Genomic DNA, 21,725 nt, shown 5'->3' with positions numbered 1-21,725 from the left:
AATGTGTATATATACTGCTGGCTGTCCATTCATCTGGTGTCTGGCGTTGCGTTCACATACGTGGGAGCACCCAGATCCGTTAGTCAGATCCTTAAGTGTGCCGGGACCGGCTGGAGCCGTAATCCTACACTTAGTTAGAGATTGATAGCTAAAGTACTAGTTTGATTGTGATTATTTGTTATGACTCTTGCCTGCCTCGACTATTCTCCTGAACTCTGACCTTGTACCTCGTTATATCTGATACTCTGTTGCCGACCCCGGCTCGTACCTTGACTCCGCCTTTGCCTACTGATTTTGTACCCCGATATCTCTGATACCTCGTTACTGAACCCTGCCTGTACCTTGACTCCGCCTTTGCCTACTGATTTTGTACCCCGATATCTCTGATACCTCGTTACTGAACCCTGCCTGTACCTTGACTCCGCCTTTGCCTACTGATTTTGTACCTATCTGTCCGTGTGTATACGACCTGGCTTGTCCGACCTCGAGAACCGACCTCACGATTGGAGGCGGTTCCCCGTCCTGTTAGTGATACTCCCGCCTGAGTGTCACTTTCGGACTTTCCTTCCCACTGTCAGTCTGACTCCTCCCGTCTTGGAGAGCTCAGACCTGCGGGAGGAATCTGTGCAGTTCTCCTTGCTGCACTGAGGCTTGTCCTCTGTATTACTGTTGCACCAATCACAACACTCTACCCAGGTGACCAGAGGTTAGCTAGTATATCGGATTATCGGTGATACTGCAGATCACATATAATCTGGTATACGTCTGTATTTCCCGTGATACTGCAGATCACCGGTAATCAGACCTCTCTGTGCTTCACCGGGCGTTACAGTGTGTCAGTGTGAAGCAGTACCTTAATTACACTACCTGATTGATGTATAGTAGAAGCAGTAAAGTGTTGTACCGTGTTAGCCATGAGTAAAAGCAAGAAGTTTTGAATCAGGATGATACCATTTATTGGCTAACTTAGAGATGGATAAACAGTGAGCTTTCGACTTATAAAAAGCCTTCGTCGGACTGGTTCCTGACCAGAACTGAAAAACACAGCTTATATACACTGACATACAGAGGAGAAACATTCTTTAGCAAACATAAACGTAATTAGATGCCTTAACTGTTACTGAGGAGGCTTTCCCAGGCATCCTATCTAAATTGATAAGATCAATAGAATCCTCAACATGACATAAAGCAGACTCTGGTGATGAAGAGACATCGTAAATTCCGAATTCAAATGGTAACTGGCCTGGTTACATGCACCATTAATTCTAAGCTTAAGAGAATTGTGGCATTTAAAGCCAGCACCTGAAAGCAAATAAAATGAATAGTGACAGTGAATTCCATCTTACACAGCATATGGCACAAAAATGAATGAAAAGATAGAAAAATTAAAATTAAAAGAACTGTGGCATTTAAAACCCATCGTACCAGCACAAGAAGTTGGAGTCCTTGTTTAAACCATCTTGTACAGTTTTGAACCAATGTATAAACTTAGTTTCTTGTGTTAGTCTCATGTTTCCCGATTTGAAGCCACCCATTAATACAGTGACGCGAAAATCGCTTAAACTGTGTCCAGGTAAACAAAAGTGTGTTGGTATTGGGAGATCAGTATAATTTGTAATATCCTTTTTCCTGCTGTTAATAGTGGATCTGTGGTGTGTCATGCGATCCCGCAGTGGTTGACTTGTTTCTCCCACATAAATTCCTTTGGGGCATTTTGCACACATGATCAGGTATACCACATTAGATGAGTCGCAGGAAAAGGTGCCTTGTACTTTGTATTCCTGTTGTGTACCCGGTATTAGTATCCTGTCAGTGGAATAGATGTATTCACAGGTCCCACATGTTTTCCCTCGGCAGGGGAATGTTCTATTCTGTTCTTGCCTATTTAAGGCACTCCTCACTATCATCTGCTTACGATTGGGTGGCTGTCGGAACGCAAGGAGGGGAGGTTCAGGGAATATCTTTTTCAGTCTCTGATCCTTGTGTAGAACAGGATGAAGTTCTTTTGCAATCTTTCTTAAGATTTCCAGGCATGGGTTGTAGGTTACTACCAGTGGGACACGGCTCTCTTCCTGGCTCTGCTTGTACTCCAGGAGCTGAGTCCTAGGGATGTTGTTAGCTTTCCTGATTTGGGTCTCAGCCATTAGAGGATTGTATCCCTGTTTTATGAAATTCTTCTTCAGGTAACCCAGGTGTTTGTCTTTTTCATCCTTGTCAGAACAGATCCGATTGCATCTTATTGCCTGGCTGTAAATTATGGAATTCTTTATATGTTTGGGGTGGAAACTGTCATACCTGAGGTATGTGGGACGATCCGTCGGTTTGCGGTACATGGACGTTTGTAAGCTGTTCTCTCTGATGTATATGGTGGTGTCAAGAAAGTTAATCTCCTTGTGAGAGTAGCTCAATTTCAGTTTGATTGTGGGATGGAAAGCATTGAAGTTCCTGTGAAATTGGACAAGATCCTCCTCACTTGCAGACCAGATGATCAAGATGTCGTCGATAAAACGGAAGTAGGCCATGGGTTTTATATGACAAGTATTCAGGTATTCTTCTTCAATCTTTGCCATGAAGAGATTTGCGTACTGCGGTGCAAACCGTGAGCCCATTGCCACTCCCATTTGCTGCAAATAGAGGTCCTCCCCAAAAGTGAAATAATTGTGTGTGAGAACGAATCTCATTAGTCATTAGATATAAATAGGCAAGAACAGAATGGAACATTCCCCTGCCGAGGGAAAACATGTGGGACCTGTGAATACATCCATTCCACTGACAGGATACTAATACCGGGTACACAACAGGAATACAAAGTACAAGGCACCTTTTCCTGCGACTCATCTAATGTGGTATACCTGATCATGTGTGCAAAATGCCCCAAAGGAATTTATGTGGGAGAAACAAGTCAACCACTGCGGGATCGCATGACACACCACAGATCCACTATTAACAGCAGGAAAAAGGATATTACAAATTATACTGATCTCCCAATACCAACACACTTTTGTTTACCTGGACACAGTTTAAGCGATTTTCGCGTCACTGTATTAATGGGTGGCTTCAAATCGGGAAACATGAGACTAACACAAGAAACTAAGTTTATACATTGGTTCAAAACTGTACAAGATGGTTTAAACAAGGACTCCAACTTCTTGTGCTGGTACGATGGGTTTTAAATGCCACAGTTCTTTTAATTTTAATTTTTCTATCTTTTCATTCATTTTTGTGCCATATGCTGTGTCATTTTATTTGCTTTCAGGTGCTGGCTTTAAATGCCACAATTCTCTTAAGCTTAGAATTAATGGTGCATGTAACCAGGCCAGTTACCATTTGAATTCGGAATTTACGATGTCTCTTCATCACCAGAGTCTGCTTTATGTCATGTTGAGGATTCTATTGATCTTATCAATTTAGATAGGATGCCTGGGAAAGCCTCCTCAGTAACAGTTAAGGCATCTAATTACGTTTATGTTTGCTAAAGAATGTTTCTCCTCTGTATGTCAGTGTATATAAGCTGTGTTTTTCAGTTCTGGTCAGGATCAGGAACCAGTCTGACGAAGGCTTTTTATAAGTCGAAAGCTCACTGTTTATCCATCTCTAAGTTAGCCAATAAATGGTATCATCCTGATTCAAAACTTCTTGATTGATGTATACACATGCAAGATGTTTTAAAGCACTTTAGGCCTGTCATTTAGCATTCAATGTGATTTCTGCCCTTAAAACGCTGCTTTGCGTCAAATCCAGATTTTTCCCCGGGACTTTTGGCATGTATCCCACTCCGCCATGCCCCCCTCCAGGTGTTAGACCCCTTGAAACATCTTTTCCATCAGTTTTGTGGCCAGCATAATTATTTTTTTTTTCAAAGTTCGCATCCCCATTGAAGTCTATTGCGGTTCGCGAACTTTAACGCGAACCGAACGTTACGCGAAAGTTCGCGAACCCGGTTCGCGAACCTAAAATCGGAGGTTCGGCCCATCTCTAGTAAAGAGGCGGACACAAAGGACATGCAGGCAAATATATTGAATTGAGGGTGACATGGAGGAGGATCAAAGACCACAGGAGTGCAGGGAATCCCGACATGCGGCGGGTCAGCTGTTCGTCTGTGATTTTAAGTCTGGCATTCCCTGCATTTGGACTATAAGACACAGGGACGTTTTCTCCCCACTTTTGGGGGAGAAAAAGTGCGTCTTATAGTCCGAAAAATACGGTACATTTCTTCCTGAGTAAAACGAGCCATAAATTACCTTTCTCCTATGTTGCTGGCATTTACAGTAAGTAGTAGAAATCTGACATTACCGCCTGGTTTTGGGCTAGTCCATCTCTCTATAGGTGAATCTCAGCATGACCTTTACTCTTTATAAAGACACTCCTTAAAAAAGATTTATATAATGATGCTGGCCAATCTTCCTTCTCAGCGTACACTTTTTTGGCAGTTGGACGGAGCAATTACCATTCACTAAGTGCATTTTGAAAATAAAGAAATCCCTGTGAACCCCATTAGGAGATGGGCTAGTCCAAAACCTGTTGGTTCTGTCAGATTTCTACTAACTGTAAGTGACAGCAACATAGGAGAAAAGTAGTTTATGGCTCATTTTACTCTGGAAGAAACAAACGTCTTAATTGTATATGTTTACATATATTTTAAATTTTAAGATTTTTGAGACAGAGGTCCTCAAGTAGCTACAGTATTCAACATTATAACACATACAATACAGAACTGTGTACGGTCATCACAACAGTTAGGTATAAGCTTACAAGCCTAACAAGAGTACTTCAAAAATAAGAATTATATGGAACTTATGGCCAAGATAACACATAAAGGGATTAATGCACAATGGCTGGGAGCATTCTGTGCCTGTGCAGTAGTACTGCGCAAGCGCAGAACACACCCATGCCACGGGAGCGAGACGGGGGAGCGCGCACAGCCTGACTGCGCCTGTGCTGACTGGCTCTAACTGGATGACTTACCGGGGCCCGTTGCGGATGCGCGGAGGACAGCACATGGGAGCAATCAGGCCAGAGCTGGAAGGAGGTACAAATACATTTTTGATATCCCCCATCTCAGGTACCCTTTAAAGGAATCATCAGCCAAATTTAAAAAAAATCCGCTTTACTTACCTGTGGCTTTCTCCAACCCCTTGCAGCTGGCTGTCCCACACTGCCAGCTCTGTTCTCAGCCGCCATCCCGGGGTCCCCGCACGGTGCAGAGGATGACCTTGAGGTCTTCCTTACTGCACCTGCACCAAGCGCCGCTGTCGATCACTGCCACGTTGTCCGTGGCTTACTGCGCAGGCGCAGAACTACTAGGAGCTTGAAAATTATTCAGTTCTTTTTCACCTACTTTTTGGACCATTTTTTTTTATTGCAGAGGGCTAAAAAGTTATTTTAAACAGATGAAGAAAAATTATCTTCAAAAAACAGGAGAAACTTGACCTGATATTGTCTTATCCTTTGGTGTCATATTATTCTAAACTACCATGAACTACTACTACTATGACCTATGGATTGTTACTGAATTGGCTAATAAATTGAGATTCTGTATCATGCTATTCTGATCACCTGTTGCTGAGCTGGACTGTCTGTTATTCCTGCCTGTATCTGTCTAGTGTAGTTCTATTGGTACTTTTACCTTTACGGCCTCAGTCCTAATACCCTGCGCACTTAAATATCTGCGTGTAACCGAGTGTCGGGATGATGTACTTATCATCCCTCAGCTGAGCAGGGACGTACCATATAGGGTGAAGACTGCAGAGGAGATTGGGCTACCAGGACTAAAGGAAGGTTAAAAGTCCACTAGGCCTCACAGACTAGCAATTACGATAAGCCTTAGAGCACTCACTCTAGTGGGCTCCTCATCATGGACATTCATTGGCAAACCATTTTTTGGAATTGCAGGCAATCCAAAAATGTGGCCAAAATTGCTCTAGTGGGTCCCATCCCTAAGACAAATTTACCACACAAAAAACATCACTGCGTGTCTGCATAATGCTTCGGCTGATAGATGTCATCTCTTCTCCTCACATGTAGGAAAATTGTTCCGTTTGATCCTAACATCATCTGCTCCCTCGAAATTCATTTCACTCTGTCTGTGCTGTGATATTCTGGTTATACCATATTTACCATTGTCTCTGTTTCACTGCACACAGCTAGTAAATTCTGGTATTCCTCAAAATCACACTTCATTACAAGGGATGTCCGAACATCACAATTTTGAGTTCTTGAACGCAAATTATTCCTCAAATATTTGCAAACCAGTTGTTCATGGCGAGCCCTGATGACTTTAATGGTAGGCAAACTTCTGAAACCTTCAGGGCATATCTGCAGTAGAGATGGCCGAACGGTTGGCATGCGAACGGTTCCAGGCGAACTTTTGGTGCGAATGCGAACCTTTGCGGAATTCGATTGAACCCCATAGTGCGCCATTAGGGTCAACTTTGACCCTCTACATCACAGTCAGCAGGCACATTGTAGCCAATTAAGCTACACTCTCTCCTGGAGCAACTCCCCCCCCCCCCCTTATATAAGGCAGGCAGCCCCGGACTTTACACTCATTCATGTGCCTGCATTACTTAGTGAAGGGACAGCTGCTGGCAGACTCTCATAGGGAAAGATTAGTTAGGCTCTTGTAGGCTTGTTAGCTTGCTCCTGGCTGATTGTTATTGCTAAAATAGCACCCCTCGACCCCTGGTTTGCAAGTACATTCCCAGGAAATGCCGGGTCATCAGTGGGCAGAGACAAATACAAATTTCACTTGAAAAATGTAAACTGCAGCCATTCTTACACTTTTAATGGTAGGGTTCTCAAACTTTTCACAGTTGGTCACTGGGTGACTGGGATTAATATTCAGAAAAGTGGGTGGAGCCTATACAAGCCAATCAAAATGCACCTATTGATTTTCAAGGGGAATATTTCATTGCTGCCATTCTTGCACTGTTAATGGCACAAGCCTCAGATCTGGTACAGTTGTTCATTGGGTGACTGGGGTTCAAATTCAGAAAAGGGGGTGGAGCCACAAACAGCCAATCAGATTTATTTCATTTCAATGCAAATTATTCATGCCAAAGACCACAAATCTCTCAAACTTGGTCATTGAGTAATTGTGTGTTAGGGTTAGAAAAAGCGGCCACAGCCAACACCAGCCAAATACATACCCGGGAAACGTCAGGGCATTAGTAGGTGGAGAAAAATACAAATTTCACTGGCAGAATGTAAACTGCAGCCATTCTTACACTGTCAATAGTAGAGTTCTCAATCCTTGCACAGTTGGAAACTGGATGACTGGGATTAATGTTCAGAAAAATGGGTGAAGCCTACAAGAACCAATCAAAATTCACCTATTCAGTTTCAAGGGGAAATATTTAATTGCTGCCATTCTTGAACTGTTAATGGCACAAACCTCAAACCTTGTACAGTTGGCCTTTTAGTGACTGGGGTTAAAATTCAGAAAAGGAGGTGGAGCCACAACCAATTAGATTTATTTTATTTCAAAGCAAATCATTGATGCCAAAGACCGCAAAGCTCACAAACTGAGTAATTGTGTGCTAGGATTAGAAAAAGTGGGCAGAGCCAACGCTAGCCAAATATATACCCAGGCCACGCCGGGCGACCAGCTAGTATGTAGATACATGTGTATGGATATATATAGTACTTCCATACATGTATATGCATATACACTCACCTAAAGGATTATTGGGAACACCATACTAATAAGGTGTTTGACCCCTTTTCGCCTTCAGAACTGCCTTAATTTTACCTGGCATTGATTCAACAAAGTGCTGAAAGCATTCTTTAGAAATGTTGGCCCAAATTGATAGGATTGCATCTTGCAGTTGATGGAGATTTGTGGGATGCACATCCAGGGCATGAAACTCCCGTTTCATCACATCCCAAAGATGCTCTATTGGGTTGAGATCTGGTGACTGTGGGGGCCATTTTAGTACAGTGAACTCATTGTCATGTTCAAGAAACCAATTTGAAATAATCGAGCTTTATGACATGGTGCATAATCCTGCTGGAAGTAGCCATCAGAGGATGGGTACATGGTGGTCATGAAGGGATAGACATGGTCAGAAACAATGCTCAGGTAGCCTTTGGCAACTAAACGATACCCAATTGGCACTAAGGGGCCTAAAGTGTGCCAAAAAAACATCCCCCACACCATTACACCACCATCACCACCAGCCTGCACAGTGGTAACAAGGCATGATGGATCCATGTTCTCATTCTGTTTACGTCAAATTCTGGCTCTATCGAGACTCATCAGACCAGGAAACATTTTTCCAGTCTTCAACTGTCCAATTTTGGTGAGCTCGTGCAAATTGTAGCCTCTTTTTCCTATTTGTAGTGGAGATGAGTGGAACCCGGTAGGGTCTTCTGCTATTGTAGTGCATCCATCTCAAGGCTATGCATGTTGTTGTGTGCATACCTTGGTTGTGATTATTTCAGTCAACGAAGCTCTTCTATTAGCTTGAATCAGTCAGCCCATTCTCCTCTGACCTCTAGCATCAACAAGACATTTTCGCCTACAGGACTGCCGCATACTGGATGTTTTTCCCTTTTCACACCAATCTTTGTAAACCCTAGAAATGGTTGTGTGTGAAAATCCCAGTAACTAAGCAGATTGTGAAATATTCAGACCGCCTGTCTGGCACCAACAACCATGCCACGCTCAAAATTGCTTTCTTTCCCATTCTGACATTCAGTTTGGAGTTCAGGAGGTTCAGGACAGGAGAAATTGAACAGGTGTTCCTAATAATCCTTTAGGTGAGTGTATATGTACAGTATATACATGTGTATGCATATATATGTATATACATATATATTATATATATTCTGCTGCCTGCACCAATGTCTGCCTTGATTCTGACTACTCTCTGCCTGCCGCCTGCACAGACTTATCCCTGGATTTTGACTACTCTCTGTCTGCCGCCTGCACCGACTTATGCCTGGATTTTGACTACTCTCTGCCTGCCGCCTGCACCGACTTATGCCTGGATTTTGTCTACTCTCTGCCTGCCGCCTGCACCGACTTCTGCCTGGATTTTGATTACTCTCAATAATAAAATTACTGTTCCACAAGGAAACACACAATGACAGGTGATGTCTCTATGCCCTATCTTTGAAAATTGGGATTAAAGTTATAAAAATAGGGACATAACTTAGTGGGAGGTGATAATGCTCCATTGTTTAGGGCTGTGGAGTTGTCCCCGTTTTGATTTGTAACATGTTATTGTTATTTGTATTGTAAACAAAGTTTTCCCCGAATAGTTGGGCACAAATACTGTATGTCTTTAAATATATTTTAGTTAGTAAATGGAGTAGGCATATGTAGTGTACTCAAAGTACACCCCTTGCAGCAATGCGCGTGCGCCTATAGCCCTCTTTGGGTCACTGCACAGATAGTGAGTTATCCGGGTGGAACGCATAGCTGGCACACAGCGCGCGGTGAACGTGATATGGGTCACGTGTGGGGTGTGTGGTGGGAGGGAGTATTGTGGAGTAGGTGTCTCTTCTCAGCCGGGCATGCGTAGTTCCGTGAGGGGGATATGGTTGGTGAAATTGAGCAGGCGCATAGAGATGATGATAGACGTTTGCAAGGGAGGAAGTAGGTGGTATGCTGGAACGCTGGTGGAGCAAAATGTTATGGCCGCGGAGGAACATCGTAGCTGGAGGGAGCAGGGGCGTAGCAATAGGGGGTGCAGAGGTAGCGACCGCTTCGGGGCCCTTGCGCCAGAGGGGCCCCGAAGGGTCCACCCTCTATCACAGTATTAGCTCTCTATTGGTCCTGTGCTGGTAATAATCACTTCTATAGATGCTTTGAATAGTAGTAATCCTTAACACACTGTTCCCCATCCCCTTCTTGCAACTCTGACACTGGGGTTGTCCTTGGCAGGTTTTGGTGCGCCGTATCAATTGTTATGCATAGAGTGCTTGGGGGGGCCCCATGTAAAACTTGCACCGGGGCCCACAGCTCTTTAGCTACGCCACTGGGAGGGAGGGACTAGGGGAGTATACTTAATGGCTTTCACATTGCCCTTAGCCTTAGCTTCTGACGAGTCGCATAGACGAAACATGTAAGGCGGGGCATAGGATGCGGAAGTGAAAGCCAAGACTGTCGTGGGTGGACGAGCGGCGCTTTGGCTTGGGGCAAGATTGGAGGTGCACGCCATTCTATCTTCAGCCGAGGAACGATAAGTACCAGCCTGGGCCCAACTACACGGGGGAAAGCCTGTACCCAAACTCTATGCTGTAACAAAAGGCAATCTGTGAGTGCAATAGATTTTTATATTTCAATAAAATTTATGGTTTTACGCTATGTGAGGCATTTGTTTTGAGGTCATATGCGTATGGAGGTGCATCTGCTGTAAAAGGAAAAGGAGGTGACAAGTCGTGGCTGGTGTGGAGGGGACGGCCCGAAGTGTCCCAAGGCTCTATTAAACCTGAGTGGAGGTCTTACTGTCCGGTGAGTGTCAGCTCACATGGTGTTTGGTGGAGGTAGTAGGAAGAGATAGCAAGACACTGTGAAGATTGTCCAATTAGTAGCAGATGCGGATCATTTAAAGTGTATATGAACTTTCAATACACATATTGCTCCATAGCTCTAGTTGTGTATGCGCTACCTTCTCTAAGAGACTGTCTGTGAATCTTGCTGCATTGTGGGAAATAACTGTTTACAGCTGTTTCCAACTGCCAAAAAAGCAAGCAGCAGCTACATCACTTGCGAACAGTAAAAATGTCACCATGTGATAAATGTCAGAATGTAAATCGGGGAGAGGAAAGATTTTACAATGGGCAAACACTGACTAAATCATTTATACATAATTATTGAAAAATGATGCACTTTTTTATTACATTATTTTCACTGAAGTTCCTCTTTAAAGGATACCACAACTGAAATGTGACATAATGAGATAGACATGTGTATGTACAGTGCCTAGCACACAGATAACTATGCTGTGTTCCTTTTTTTCTTTCTCTGCCTGAAAGAGTTAAATATCAGGTATGTAAGTGGCTGACTCAGTCCTGACTCAGACAGGAAGTGACTACAGTGTGACCCTCACTGATAAGAAATTCCCCTTTTTTCCCTCTTTCTTGCTCTCAGAAGCCATTTTCTGCTAGGAAAGTGTTTTATAGTTGGAATTTCTTATCAGTGAGGGTCACACTGTAGTCACTTCCTGTCTGAGTCAGGACTGAGTCAGCCACTAACATACCTGATATTTAACTCTTTCAGGCAGAGAAAGAAAAAAGGAACACAGCATAGTTATCTGTGTGCTAGGCACTGTACATACACATGTCTATCTCATTATGTCACATTTCAGTTGTGGTATCTAGTGATGCTCGGATACCCCTTTTTATTATTCGAGTTTGGTCGAATTCGAATAGTAAATTATTCGAATTCGGTCGAATATTCGAGTCGAATATTTTTTACTATTCGATTCGACCTCGGACTTCGAGCTCACTATTCGAGTCGGTATTCGAGCTCATTATTCGAGCTGACTATTCGAATTGGCCTTAAATAGCTTCCAACACTTGTTTTGAGGGTGAATGATGCAAGAAACATCTTTTTTTCCAAGTAACAACAGCAAGTGATTATGTGGGGATGTTCCTTTAAAAAAAAAGGTGGAAAGAGAAGAGAATTTGTGTCCAAAATTCTGTTCAGTAGTGTATATACTTCTTCTTCTTCTTCTTCTTTATCTTCTATATCTTCTTCTTCTATATCTTCTTCTATATCTTCTTCTTCTATATCTTCTTCTTCTTCTTCTTCTATATCTTCTTCTTCTTCTATATCTTCTTCTTCTTCTTCTTCTTCTTCTTCTTCTTCTTCTTCTTCTTCTTCTTCTTCTTCTTCTTCTTCTTCTTTTTCTTTTTCTTCTTCTTCTTCTTCTTCTTCTTCTTCTTCTTCTTCTTCTTCTTCTTCTTCTTCTTCTTCTTCTTCTTCTTCTTCTTCTTCTTCTTCTTCTTCTTCTTCTTCTTCTTCTTCTTCTTCTTCTATATCTTCTTTTTCTATATCCTCTTCTTATTATTATTTTTCTATTTCGTCTTCTTCTTTTTCTATATCTTCTTCTTCTTCTTCTATATCGTCTTCTTCTTCTTCACTTATTTCTCTTTTATATATTTTTTTTTAAAGAAATGCAGCTATTTTTTAGCGTAATAAATAGCTGGTGGCGCACGCATGTTGGAAGCGCCATTGTATGTGCTCCCTGGCAGTGGAAACACACAGACAGCAGGAGGTAAATTCAGCAGCAGGAGGAGGAGGATGAGTGTGTGGCAGCAGGCAGTCAGGTAGGTAGGCAGCGTGACATAATAGCCCTGGTACCTAGCGTTGATACCAGGGCTGTAAATAAACACAACAGGAGGTTCCAGACAGCGGTCGTGCAGCCCACATCGTGTCCAATACACAACTGGGACAACACAGTTTTCAACCCGGGCACCTCAGAAAAATTAAACCTTTTTTTTTTTTTAATGGTTCACTTTTTTTTTTTTTTTACAGCAAATTACACAGATATAGCTATTGTTGGACGTAATAGCTGGTGGCAGAGTGGCAGCAGAAGGTAATTCTGTGTACCCTGGCAGTGGGAAACACAGACAGACAGCAGCAGCAGCAGGAGGAATGGAGGAGTAATGAGAGTAGCTATTGTTGGACGTAATAGCTGGTGGCAGAGTGGCAGCAGAAGGTAAATCTGTGTACCCTTGGCAGTGGGAAACACAGACAGGCAGCAGCAACCGCAGGAGGAATGGAGGAGTAGTGTGAGTGTGGCAGCAGGTAGGTAGGCAGCGTGACATAATAGCCCTGGTACCTAGCGTTGATACCAGGGCTGTAAATAAACACAACAGGAGGTCCCAGACAGCGGTCGTGCAGCCCACATCGTGTCCAATACACAACTGGGACAACACAGTTTTCAACCCGGGCACCTCAGAAAAATTAAACCTTTTTTTTTTTTTTTTTTTAATGGTTTACTTTTTTTTTTTTATACAGCAAATTACACAGATATAGCTATTGTTGGACGTAATAGCTGGTGGCAGAGTGGCAGCAGAAGGTAAAATCTGTGTACCCTTGGCAGTGGGAAACACAGACAGGCAGCAGCAGCAGCAGGAGGAATGGAGGAGAGTAGTGTGAGTGTGGCAGCAGGTAGGTAGGCAGCGTGACATAATAGCCCTGGTACCTAGCGTTGATACCAGGGCTGTAAATAAACACAACAGGAGGTCCCAGACAGCGGTCGTGCAGCCCACATCGTGTCCAATACACAACTGGGACAACACAGTTTTCAACCCGGGCACCTCAGAAAAATTAAACTTTTTTTTTTTTTTTTTTTTTTTTAAAGGTAAATACAGGCAGCAGGGGCAGCTATTGTTTGACGTAATAGCTGGTGGCAGAGCGGCAGCAGAAGGTAAATCTGTGTACCCTGGCAGTGGGAAACACAGACAGACAGACAGCAGAAGGGCAGTACACAGCAGCCCACTGTAGATGTAAAATGTGTGGCTGCAGGCGACGTAATAGTCAAAGTGAACCAGGCTGGCTTAGTGAGCAGGAGCCAGGAGGTGGTAAAGGGTGGTAAGGCACATTAACGATGGTTCTTCCGGCAGCCAGTTCATGTCCCCCTCTCGCCGACAACAGGGGCCAGGAACTTGCCTTCCACCCATGCCTCGTTCATCTTGAGAAACGTCAGTCTGTCCACAGACTTGTGAGACAGACGTGAGCGTTTCTCGGTGACCACGCCACCAGCTGCACTGAAGCAGCGCTCGGACAGCACGCTGGAAGAGGGGCAGGACAGCACTTCCAGGGCGTACTGCGCCAGCTCGCTCCAGATCTCCAGGCGCTTGACCCAATACTCCATGGGATCAACAGGGGCATCGCTGTCAAGCCCGCTGTAGGACCCCATGTAGTCAGCCACCATTCGGGTCAGGCGCTGGCTGTGACCGGAGGAGGATGCTGCTGCATGCACCTCCTCTCTAGTCACTGCTGCCGGAGCCTCTACAGTCCTGTAGAGCTCATTGCTGAGAGACAGCAGGTCTGTGGGGCGCTTGCTGCTGGATGCAGGCACCTGCTGCTGCCTCTGTGCTGGCTGGACAGTGGGGGTGGAAGGCTGGGGGAAGGCTTCCTCCAAGCGCTCAACAGGGGCCTGCTGCAAGCTCCTTATTTGTTGCGCTGGGTCTCCTCTTGCAGGCGGCAGGAACTGGCTCAACTTCCCCTTGAGGCGTGGGTCCAACATCATGATCCAGATGTCCTCCCTCTGCTTCATCTGGATCACCCTGGGGTCCTTGCGCAGGCACGTCAGCATGTGCGCTGCCATTGGGAAGAGGCGGGCCATGTGTGCTGGCACATCGACGGCAGTGCTGTCCTCATCCTCCTCCTCTGCCGCCTCATCCTCTCTCCACCCCCGCACCAACTCAGCTGCGCTGTGCTGATCCCCCTCATCAGCAGCAAGGTCAGGGACCTCCACCAAGTCCTCCTCCTCCTCCCCCTCAGAGGTGGACTGTGCAGCTGCTTGCCGCTCCTGCTGGTCCAAGGCTGCCGCTCCCTGTTCCAGCAAAGCATCGAGGGCCCTGTTCAGCAGACAAACCAGGGGCACCCACTCGCAGACCATAGCATGGTCCCTGCTCACCATGTTAGTGGCCTGCAGAAAGGGAGCCAGCACTAAGCACACCTGCTGCATGTGCCTCCAGTCATCATCGGGGACAATGGACGGGATGTTGCTGGTCTTGTCCCTTCTCTGAGCGGCGGAAACAGTGGCCTGGGCAAGGTACTGGTTGACAGCGTGCTTCTGTTCAACCAGACGCTCCAACATCGCCAGGGTGGAGTTCCAGCGAGTTGGAACGTCAAGGATCAGCCGATGGCGTGGCAGCTCCAGCTCCTTTTGCACGTCTTCCAGGCTCGCACAGGCTGCAGCCGAGCGCCGGAAGTGACGCACAACGTTCCTTGCCGTTTCCAACAGTTCGCCCATCCCCTGGTAGGTGCGCAAGAACTTCTGCACCACCAAGTTCAGCACGTGGGCAAGACAGGGGATGTGGGTCAGGTTTCCCCTGTCAATTGCGGCAACCAGATTGGCCCCATTGTCGGCCACCACCTCTCCGACTCTGAGGCCTCTGGGGGTCAGCCAAATCCTCTCCTGCTCCTGGAGTTTGGCCAACACATGGGTTGCCGTCAGTTTGGTCTTCCCAAGGCTGACCAAGTGCAGCAGCGCTTGGCAGTGGCGTGGCTTCACGCTGCTGCTGAGGCGGGGGGTTTGGCCAGGTGTGCCGGAGGATGGCAGAGGATCGGAGGAACCTGCTGCAGTTCCCCTGACCCTGCGGGGTGGCACCACCCACTGTGTTGCTGCTGCTGCTGTGCCCGCTGCTGCTCTCCCATCCTCACCCCCTTCCACCAAGCTGACCCAGTGGACAGTGAAGGACAGGTAGCGGCCTGTCCCGAAGCGGCTGCTCCAGGAGTCCATGGTGACGTGGACCCTTTCACCAACCGCGTGCTCCAGCCCTCGCTCCACATTGGCCATCACAAAGCGGTGCAGTGCAGGAATGGCCTTGCGGGCGAAAAAGTGTCTGCTGGGGAGCTGCCAGTCTGGGGCTGCACAAGCAAGCAGCGCACGCATGTCGCTCCCCTCCTGCACGAGCGTGTACGGCATTAGTTGGGAGCACATGGCCCGTGCCAGCAAGCCGTTCAGCTGACGCTTGCGACGACTGCTGGGAGGCAGAACCCTAACCACCCCCTGGAAGGACTCGCTCAAAAGGCTCTGGCGTGGCCTTTTGCTGGCACGGGAATCAGCGGACACAGCAGAGGAGGCCACTGAGGACTGGCTGCCAGAACAGGCCTCAGTGTCGGCGGCAGGAGTTGCAGAGGGGGGAGGAGCAGTGCGTTTCCGCACTCCTGCTGGTGCTGCTGGAGGAGCAGGAGGGCGGGTGGCTGCTGTTGCTTCTGCTGCTGCTGAAGGCTGTGCAGTGATGGGTGTGGTGCCACTGCCAGCACCAGATGCCTTCAGCCTCTGGAACTCCTCATGCTGGTGGAAATGTTTCGCAGCAAGGTGGTTGATGAGCGAGCTGGTACTGAACTTTAAGGGGTCTGCACCTCTGCTCAACTTCCGCTGACAGTGGTTGCAAGTGGCGTACTTGCTGTACACTGTGGGCATGGTGAAAAATCGCCAGATTGGTGACAAAAACAACCCCCTACGGCCTGGAGCCGCTGCTGCCTGTCTCCCTGTGGTGGTTGGGGCGGGGGCTTGGGTGCGGCTGGTGGTGGTACTGACAGATGCTGCTGCTGCTGCTGCTGCTGAGCCTGAGACACCATCAGGCTGTGGGACCTGCCTACTGCTGCCAATGCTTGCAATGATGCGCCTCCTTGCAAGGCCCACAAGCGCATCCTCCTCCTCCTCAGAGCTGCTGATGACGACATCCCCTGGAGCTGGTGGCACCCAGTCTTTGTCTGTAACCGTGTCATCATCATCATCCCCCTCCTGAAACATGTCCTGCTGGGATGATGACCCCCCAAACTCCTCTCCTGATGCATGGATGGGCTGCTTGACTGTCGCCACAGTCTTGCTGTCCAATCCCTCCTCCCCCAAAGTGCCCATCAGCATCTCCTCCTCAAGATCGCCAACAACAGCAGACAATTTACTCATGATGTCTGGGGTCAAAAGACTGCTGAATGACAGGTCGGCGACTGACGGTGAACTGGCCTCCTCCCCAGGCCCTGCTGGGCGGCTGCTGCGAACAGGGGTGGTGGTGGTGAGGGTGGAGGCCTCGGATCCAGAGCTGATGGCGGGCTGCTCATCCTCCGTCATCAGTTGCACCACAGTGTCTGCATCCTTTTCCTCAATGGGACATTTCCGACCCGGCTGGAGGAAAATAGGAGCAGGTACTACATGCTGCTGCTGCTGCTGCTGTGTCTCTGCAAGGTGAGATTCTCCTGCTGGGCAGCGCCCAAGGCGTCCACGGCCAGTGGCTATAGGAGGAATGTTAGCCACTGACGCAGCTGCTGCTGCTGCGGAACTGTGCATGGTGGCGCGGCCGCGGCTTGCCACAATGCTGATCCCTCTCCTCTTGATTCCCTTGCTGCCCTTCCCCTTGCCCAAACCGCGCTGGCTGCCACTTCCAGACATCTTTGATGTTTTGGGCGTAAACAAAAAAGTTTTTTAAAAGGGCGGGTGAAAAAGTGGGGTACTTTAATGGAGTGGGTTGGTGGGTGAGGTGACACTAATCACTAAGTGATTAGATCGCTAAGTGATTACTAGTACAGTACTAATACAAAATACAATAATTCAGTAATCAGTATAAGTGTGAACAGTGAACAGTGAGTGTGTCCCCTAGTACACTAACTAGAAAATACAATAATCAGTAGTAATCAGATTAAGTAGAAGGAAATAGAGTGTGTGTGTGTGTGTACTGAGTGCACGCACACACACACACGCAGGAGCTAGCCTATGAACAGTGACTGAGTGTCCCTAGTAGTAAGTAGTAAGTAAGTGTACAACTAGAAATTACAATAATCAGTAGTAATCAGAAGGAAATAGAGTGTATGTACTGACAGTGCACGCACACACACACGCAGCGCAGGAGCTAGCCTGTGAACAGTGACTGAGTGTCCCTAGTAGTAAGTAGTTAGTAAGTACAACTAGAAATTACAATAATCAATAGTAATCAGAAGGAAATAGAGTGTGTGTGTGTACTGTGCACGCACACACGCAGGAGCTATGAACAAACAGTGACAGTGAGTGTCCTAGTACAGTTACTACAAAATACAATCACTCAGTAGTAAAGGTAGGACAGCAGAAACACTGGTATAATAAACTAACAGAGGACAGTCACAGGAGGACAGCTGCCCACACAGGCAAGGCCCTGAGGCCTAAAGCAGTGTAAGCTTGCCTGCAGCAGCTGTGTCTGTCTCTATGTAACACACAAGCTACTAACTAAAATACAATGTCTATCTAACTAACAACAATATAGGTGTGTATAGGAGGTGTATGTGAGCAAAAACGCTAGGTAGTTGACCACAATAAAGCTCTTGCTAAGCAAAAGCACAAAGGAGCAGATCTCTCTCTGTACAAAGTCAGGCAAGGACGGAAAAACGGAACATGGCGGCCGCTATTTATAGGGTAGGGGCTGGCCAGGGTCCCCCTCTGTGATTGGCTGCCGTCAGAGGGCCTGGGAGCCCTCTGATTGGCTCTAAGGACATCAATCTGGGCTATGACGCTATTCGAGCTCGGTATTCGAGCTCGAATAGCGCTGTTAGCTCGAATAGCTCGAATAGTGAATGGGCTATTCGAGTTCACTCGAATAGCCCATTCGAGTAGCTGCAGCTATTCGAGCTCGGTATTCGAGCTCGAATAGCTGAAAAAGAGCTCGAATATTCGAGCTACTCGAATATTCGAGCTCTGCTGAGCACCACTGGTGGTATCCTTTAAGTGAAAGAAAAATGCTTACAAACTAAAAGTGCCTGAAATTTCCACTAAGTCAATTTACAGCAGAGGTCATTTGAGCTCAGCTTCCTCCATATACATGGAGACTTGTAGTGTAATGTGAAATGTAAACATTAATTATCATAAACCTTTTAATGTGTCAGACAATAATCACTGCATGTATTCACATGGTGAGGAGAAAAACAAAACAAGCATGTACAAATTAAAAAATAAAGCTATAAATAATCAACCATTGATCATGGTTTTGTTTCTTGCAAAAATAAAATAAAAAAAAAAATGCGTCTCTCACTGAAATATGCAGGAACACAAAGTTTTACACATAAAAATCAAAAATGCAAAGTTAAGCGAAGGTACCTCTCCTCTCCTCTTGCATCCTGCTTAGACAGGCGGCATCATGGGAGATTACAGGAATTTCTTCCTTGTAGTCTATGATGTCCATGACACTGTATTTATTTGACATGCATTGGTTTCATTTTTAATGTGAAAAATCACATTACCAATTCGTACTTGGTGAAAACGGACCCCGAGTTCTTCATGGTAAATGCTCTATAGCCCTCCTGGCAGATGTATGTGTATATTAGAATAAGGGAGCTCATTTTATTAATCTCCAGATACCTCCCCAGCCAGAACCTCCGTTCTTCATAGGAGACTCTTTTTTCCTCTAGCTAGGTCACCTCCTCTAACTTTTGCATCCAGGACTTCTCATGGGCTGTCCTCTCTTTTGGAACTCTCTCCCACAGCCTGTCCGTCATGCTCCGCGCCTGGAAACCTTCCAACGTACTCTGAAAACACACCTATTCAGACAAGCCTATAACTAGCTAAAGGCAGCACTGGAAGTTCACTATCCAATCCCCTGTGTTTCCTTCCCTATTATTTCCACCTCAGTAGTACCCTCTAGATTGTTACATAGTTACATAGTTATTTTGGTTGAAAAAAGACATACGTCCATCGAGTTCAACCAGTATAAAGTATGTAAGCTTGTAAGGGCAGGGACCTCCTCCTATTGTTTCTTATATTGCTGTTATTTACCATATAAACATGTATCAACTCTACAGATATCATACTACACATTAACTATGTATGTATTTGTCCTTATGCTACCGTATTGATTGTCATGACTGTACAGTGTCATGATCATCTCATGTATATATGTCACCTAATATTTGTTTTGTACTATGTACAGTGCTACAGAAAAGGTTAGTGCTATATAAATAAACAATAATAATAATGATAATATTTTATACAAAGTGATGTTGTCAGGTATACATGATGCAGCATCAGGGCCCCCAACCGCCCCGTTTTCGGTGGGACGGTCCCGATTTTGGGGGGCCGTCCCGCTGTCCCGCGCTGCCCCCCCCGGTCCCGGCCGCTGGAAAGTGAGGGGGAAAAAAGCCGATCGAGGCACCAGCCCGCCCGGTATGCGGCATGGATGTCCGCCGCCATCATTATCCTTCTCCCTCCTCCTAATATGTGCCCCAGTGTCCCCTTCCCCCCCCCCCCCCCCCCGCACAGTAAAATTGGCAGCGGAGCGGGCAGTAAGTCTTACCACTGCCGTACCGGGATCCCATCTGGTCTTCTCGCTTCCTGCTTCCTGTGACATCACAGGAAGCGAGAAGACCAGATGGGATCCCGGTACGGCAGTGGTAAGACTTACTGCCCGCTCCGCTGCCCATTTTACTGTGCGGGGGGAAGGGGACACTGGGGCACATACTGTATTAGGAGGAGGGAGAAGGATAATGATGGCGGCGGCGGCGGCCATCCATGCCGCATACCGGGCGGGCTGGTGCCTTGATCGGCTTTTTTTCCCCCTCTCTCTGCCTGGCCACCCTCCTCCTCCTCCTCCTCCTTCTCTTCACCACCCCGGCACCCTCCCATTTGGGAGTAATTTAACAATTTAAAAAAAAAAAAAAAAACTTTTTTCCCCTGGGGTGGGCGTGACTAGGGGGTTGGGGGCGTGGCCAGGGGTGTGGCCTACTTGTCCCGTTTTGGGACTTTGAAATGTTGGGAGGTATGCAGCATGAAGGAAGAGGGAGGCCCCTGCAGGAATACACACATCAGTGCAGCAGTGATTGCCAGTCAGGGTGAAGAGGACAGAAAGAGGAAGGAGGTTTTTGTACGGCTCTGTATCACTGTGTGTATGGACGGTTGTCACTCTGCTGACAGAAATAAAGTGCAACATCATCAGGCTGCACATCATTAATAGACAAAGTGAAACTATATCCATATCCAGTTACAGTGAACCTGTCGGGCACCCCAGACACTCTGTTTGACTCATAGATGAGAAGTTTGGGAGGTTGTCCCTCTTTCTGTTGGTACAAGCAGATATCATCATCTATATCTGTGCTGGTTGTGCATTTGATGGTGACCTTCTCTCCTGGCGACACAAATATATACTCTGGAGTCTGAGTCACCACAGTCTCCCCGCAGGATCCTGAGGATGGGAAGAGACACAGTCATTAATCATACATGTCTGTCTTCCTATCAGTGCTGATGTGTGTATGTATTGTACAATGTATAGATGGATGTGCACAGAATGATGGGAGGAGCCTCATCTCTCACCCTGAATAGAAATGAAGATGACGGCCAGCAGATAACTGGGAGAAACCATCTTTATGTTTCTGGAGGGTCAGATACAGACTAGAAGATGTCTCCTGTCAGTGACATCTATATAGAGGGTGACGGGGGAGGAGACACCTCAGGGACTGTGTATATGCAAATACTAGGGAGATGTAAATTGTGTGGTTTCAGTTGATTTATTTTCAGTGAATTAAAGTTGAACATATACAGAAAAGCCTGTGTTTTTAAAGGAACTTCTCATTTGAGGCATCACTTCTCGGTTCTATGAATAGTACACGGCAAATCAATAATTTCATATCTCCCAACTGTCCCTGTTTTGGAGGGACAGTCCCTCTTTGGGGACCCAATCCCTCCATTTGTCCCTCTTTTAGGACTCATGTACAGATCAATGTAAATATATATGTATTTTTCTACTGAAAGATGTGTTTGATTGACTCTAAACTTTATTCACATCCTTTAAATTGCTATATTTCTTATTTTTAAATGTTACAATGAATTAAAATGACCAAGGATATAGAGGACCAGTGTGGCCTGAATTATAAAATAACATATTTTTCTTCTGAAATCTTATAGTATGTGTGTCTAGGATTGTTCTGGGGGCGTGGTTAGGGGTGTGGCAGGGGCATTGCTTAAAGCCAATGAGTACCGTTTAAAAAAAGAAAAAGTCAGATACTCACCTAAGGAGAGGGAAGGCTCGGTCCTAATGAGCCTTCCCTCTCCTCTCCCGGTGCCCTCGGTGCTGCGCTG

At 46.3% G+C, this 21,725-nt stretch overlaps 2 gene segments (V, D, J or C); both read right to left on the bottom strand.

Moving 5' to 3' along the window:
- The window catches only part of LOC137563083 (Ig kappa chain V-III region MOPC 63-like), a 662,489-nt gene that overhangs the window by 140,982 nt on the left and 499,782 nt on the right, over positions 1-21,725 (bottom strand).
- Positions 20,528-21,027, bottom strand: LOC137561519 (immunoglobulin kappa variable 3-11-like). The segment is given in 2 exon segments: positions 20,528-20,832; positions 20,961-21,027. Coding segments are annotated over 2 exon segments (354 nt in total).

This window comes from Hyperolius riggenbachi, chromosome 1 (assembly GCF_040937935.1).
Source record: "Hyperolius riggenbachi isolate aHypRig1 chromosome 1, aHypRig1.pri, whole genome shotgun sequence".
NCBI lineage: Eukaryota > Metazoa > Chordata > Amphibia > Anura > Hyperoliidae > Hyperolius > Hyperolius riggenbachi.
This window is presented reverse-complemented; position numbering and strand designations above follow the sequence as displayed.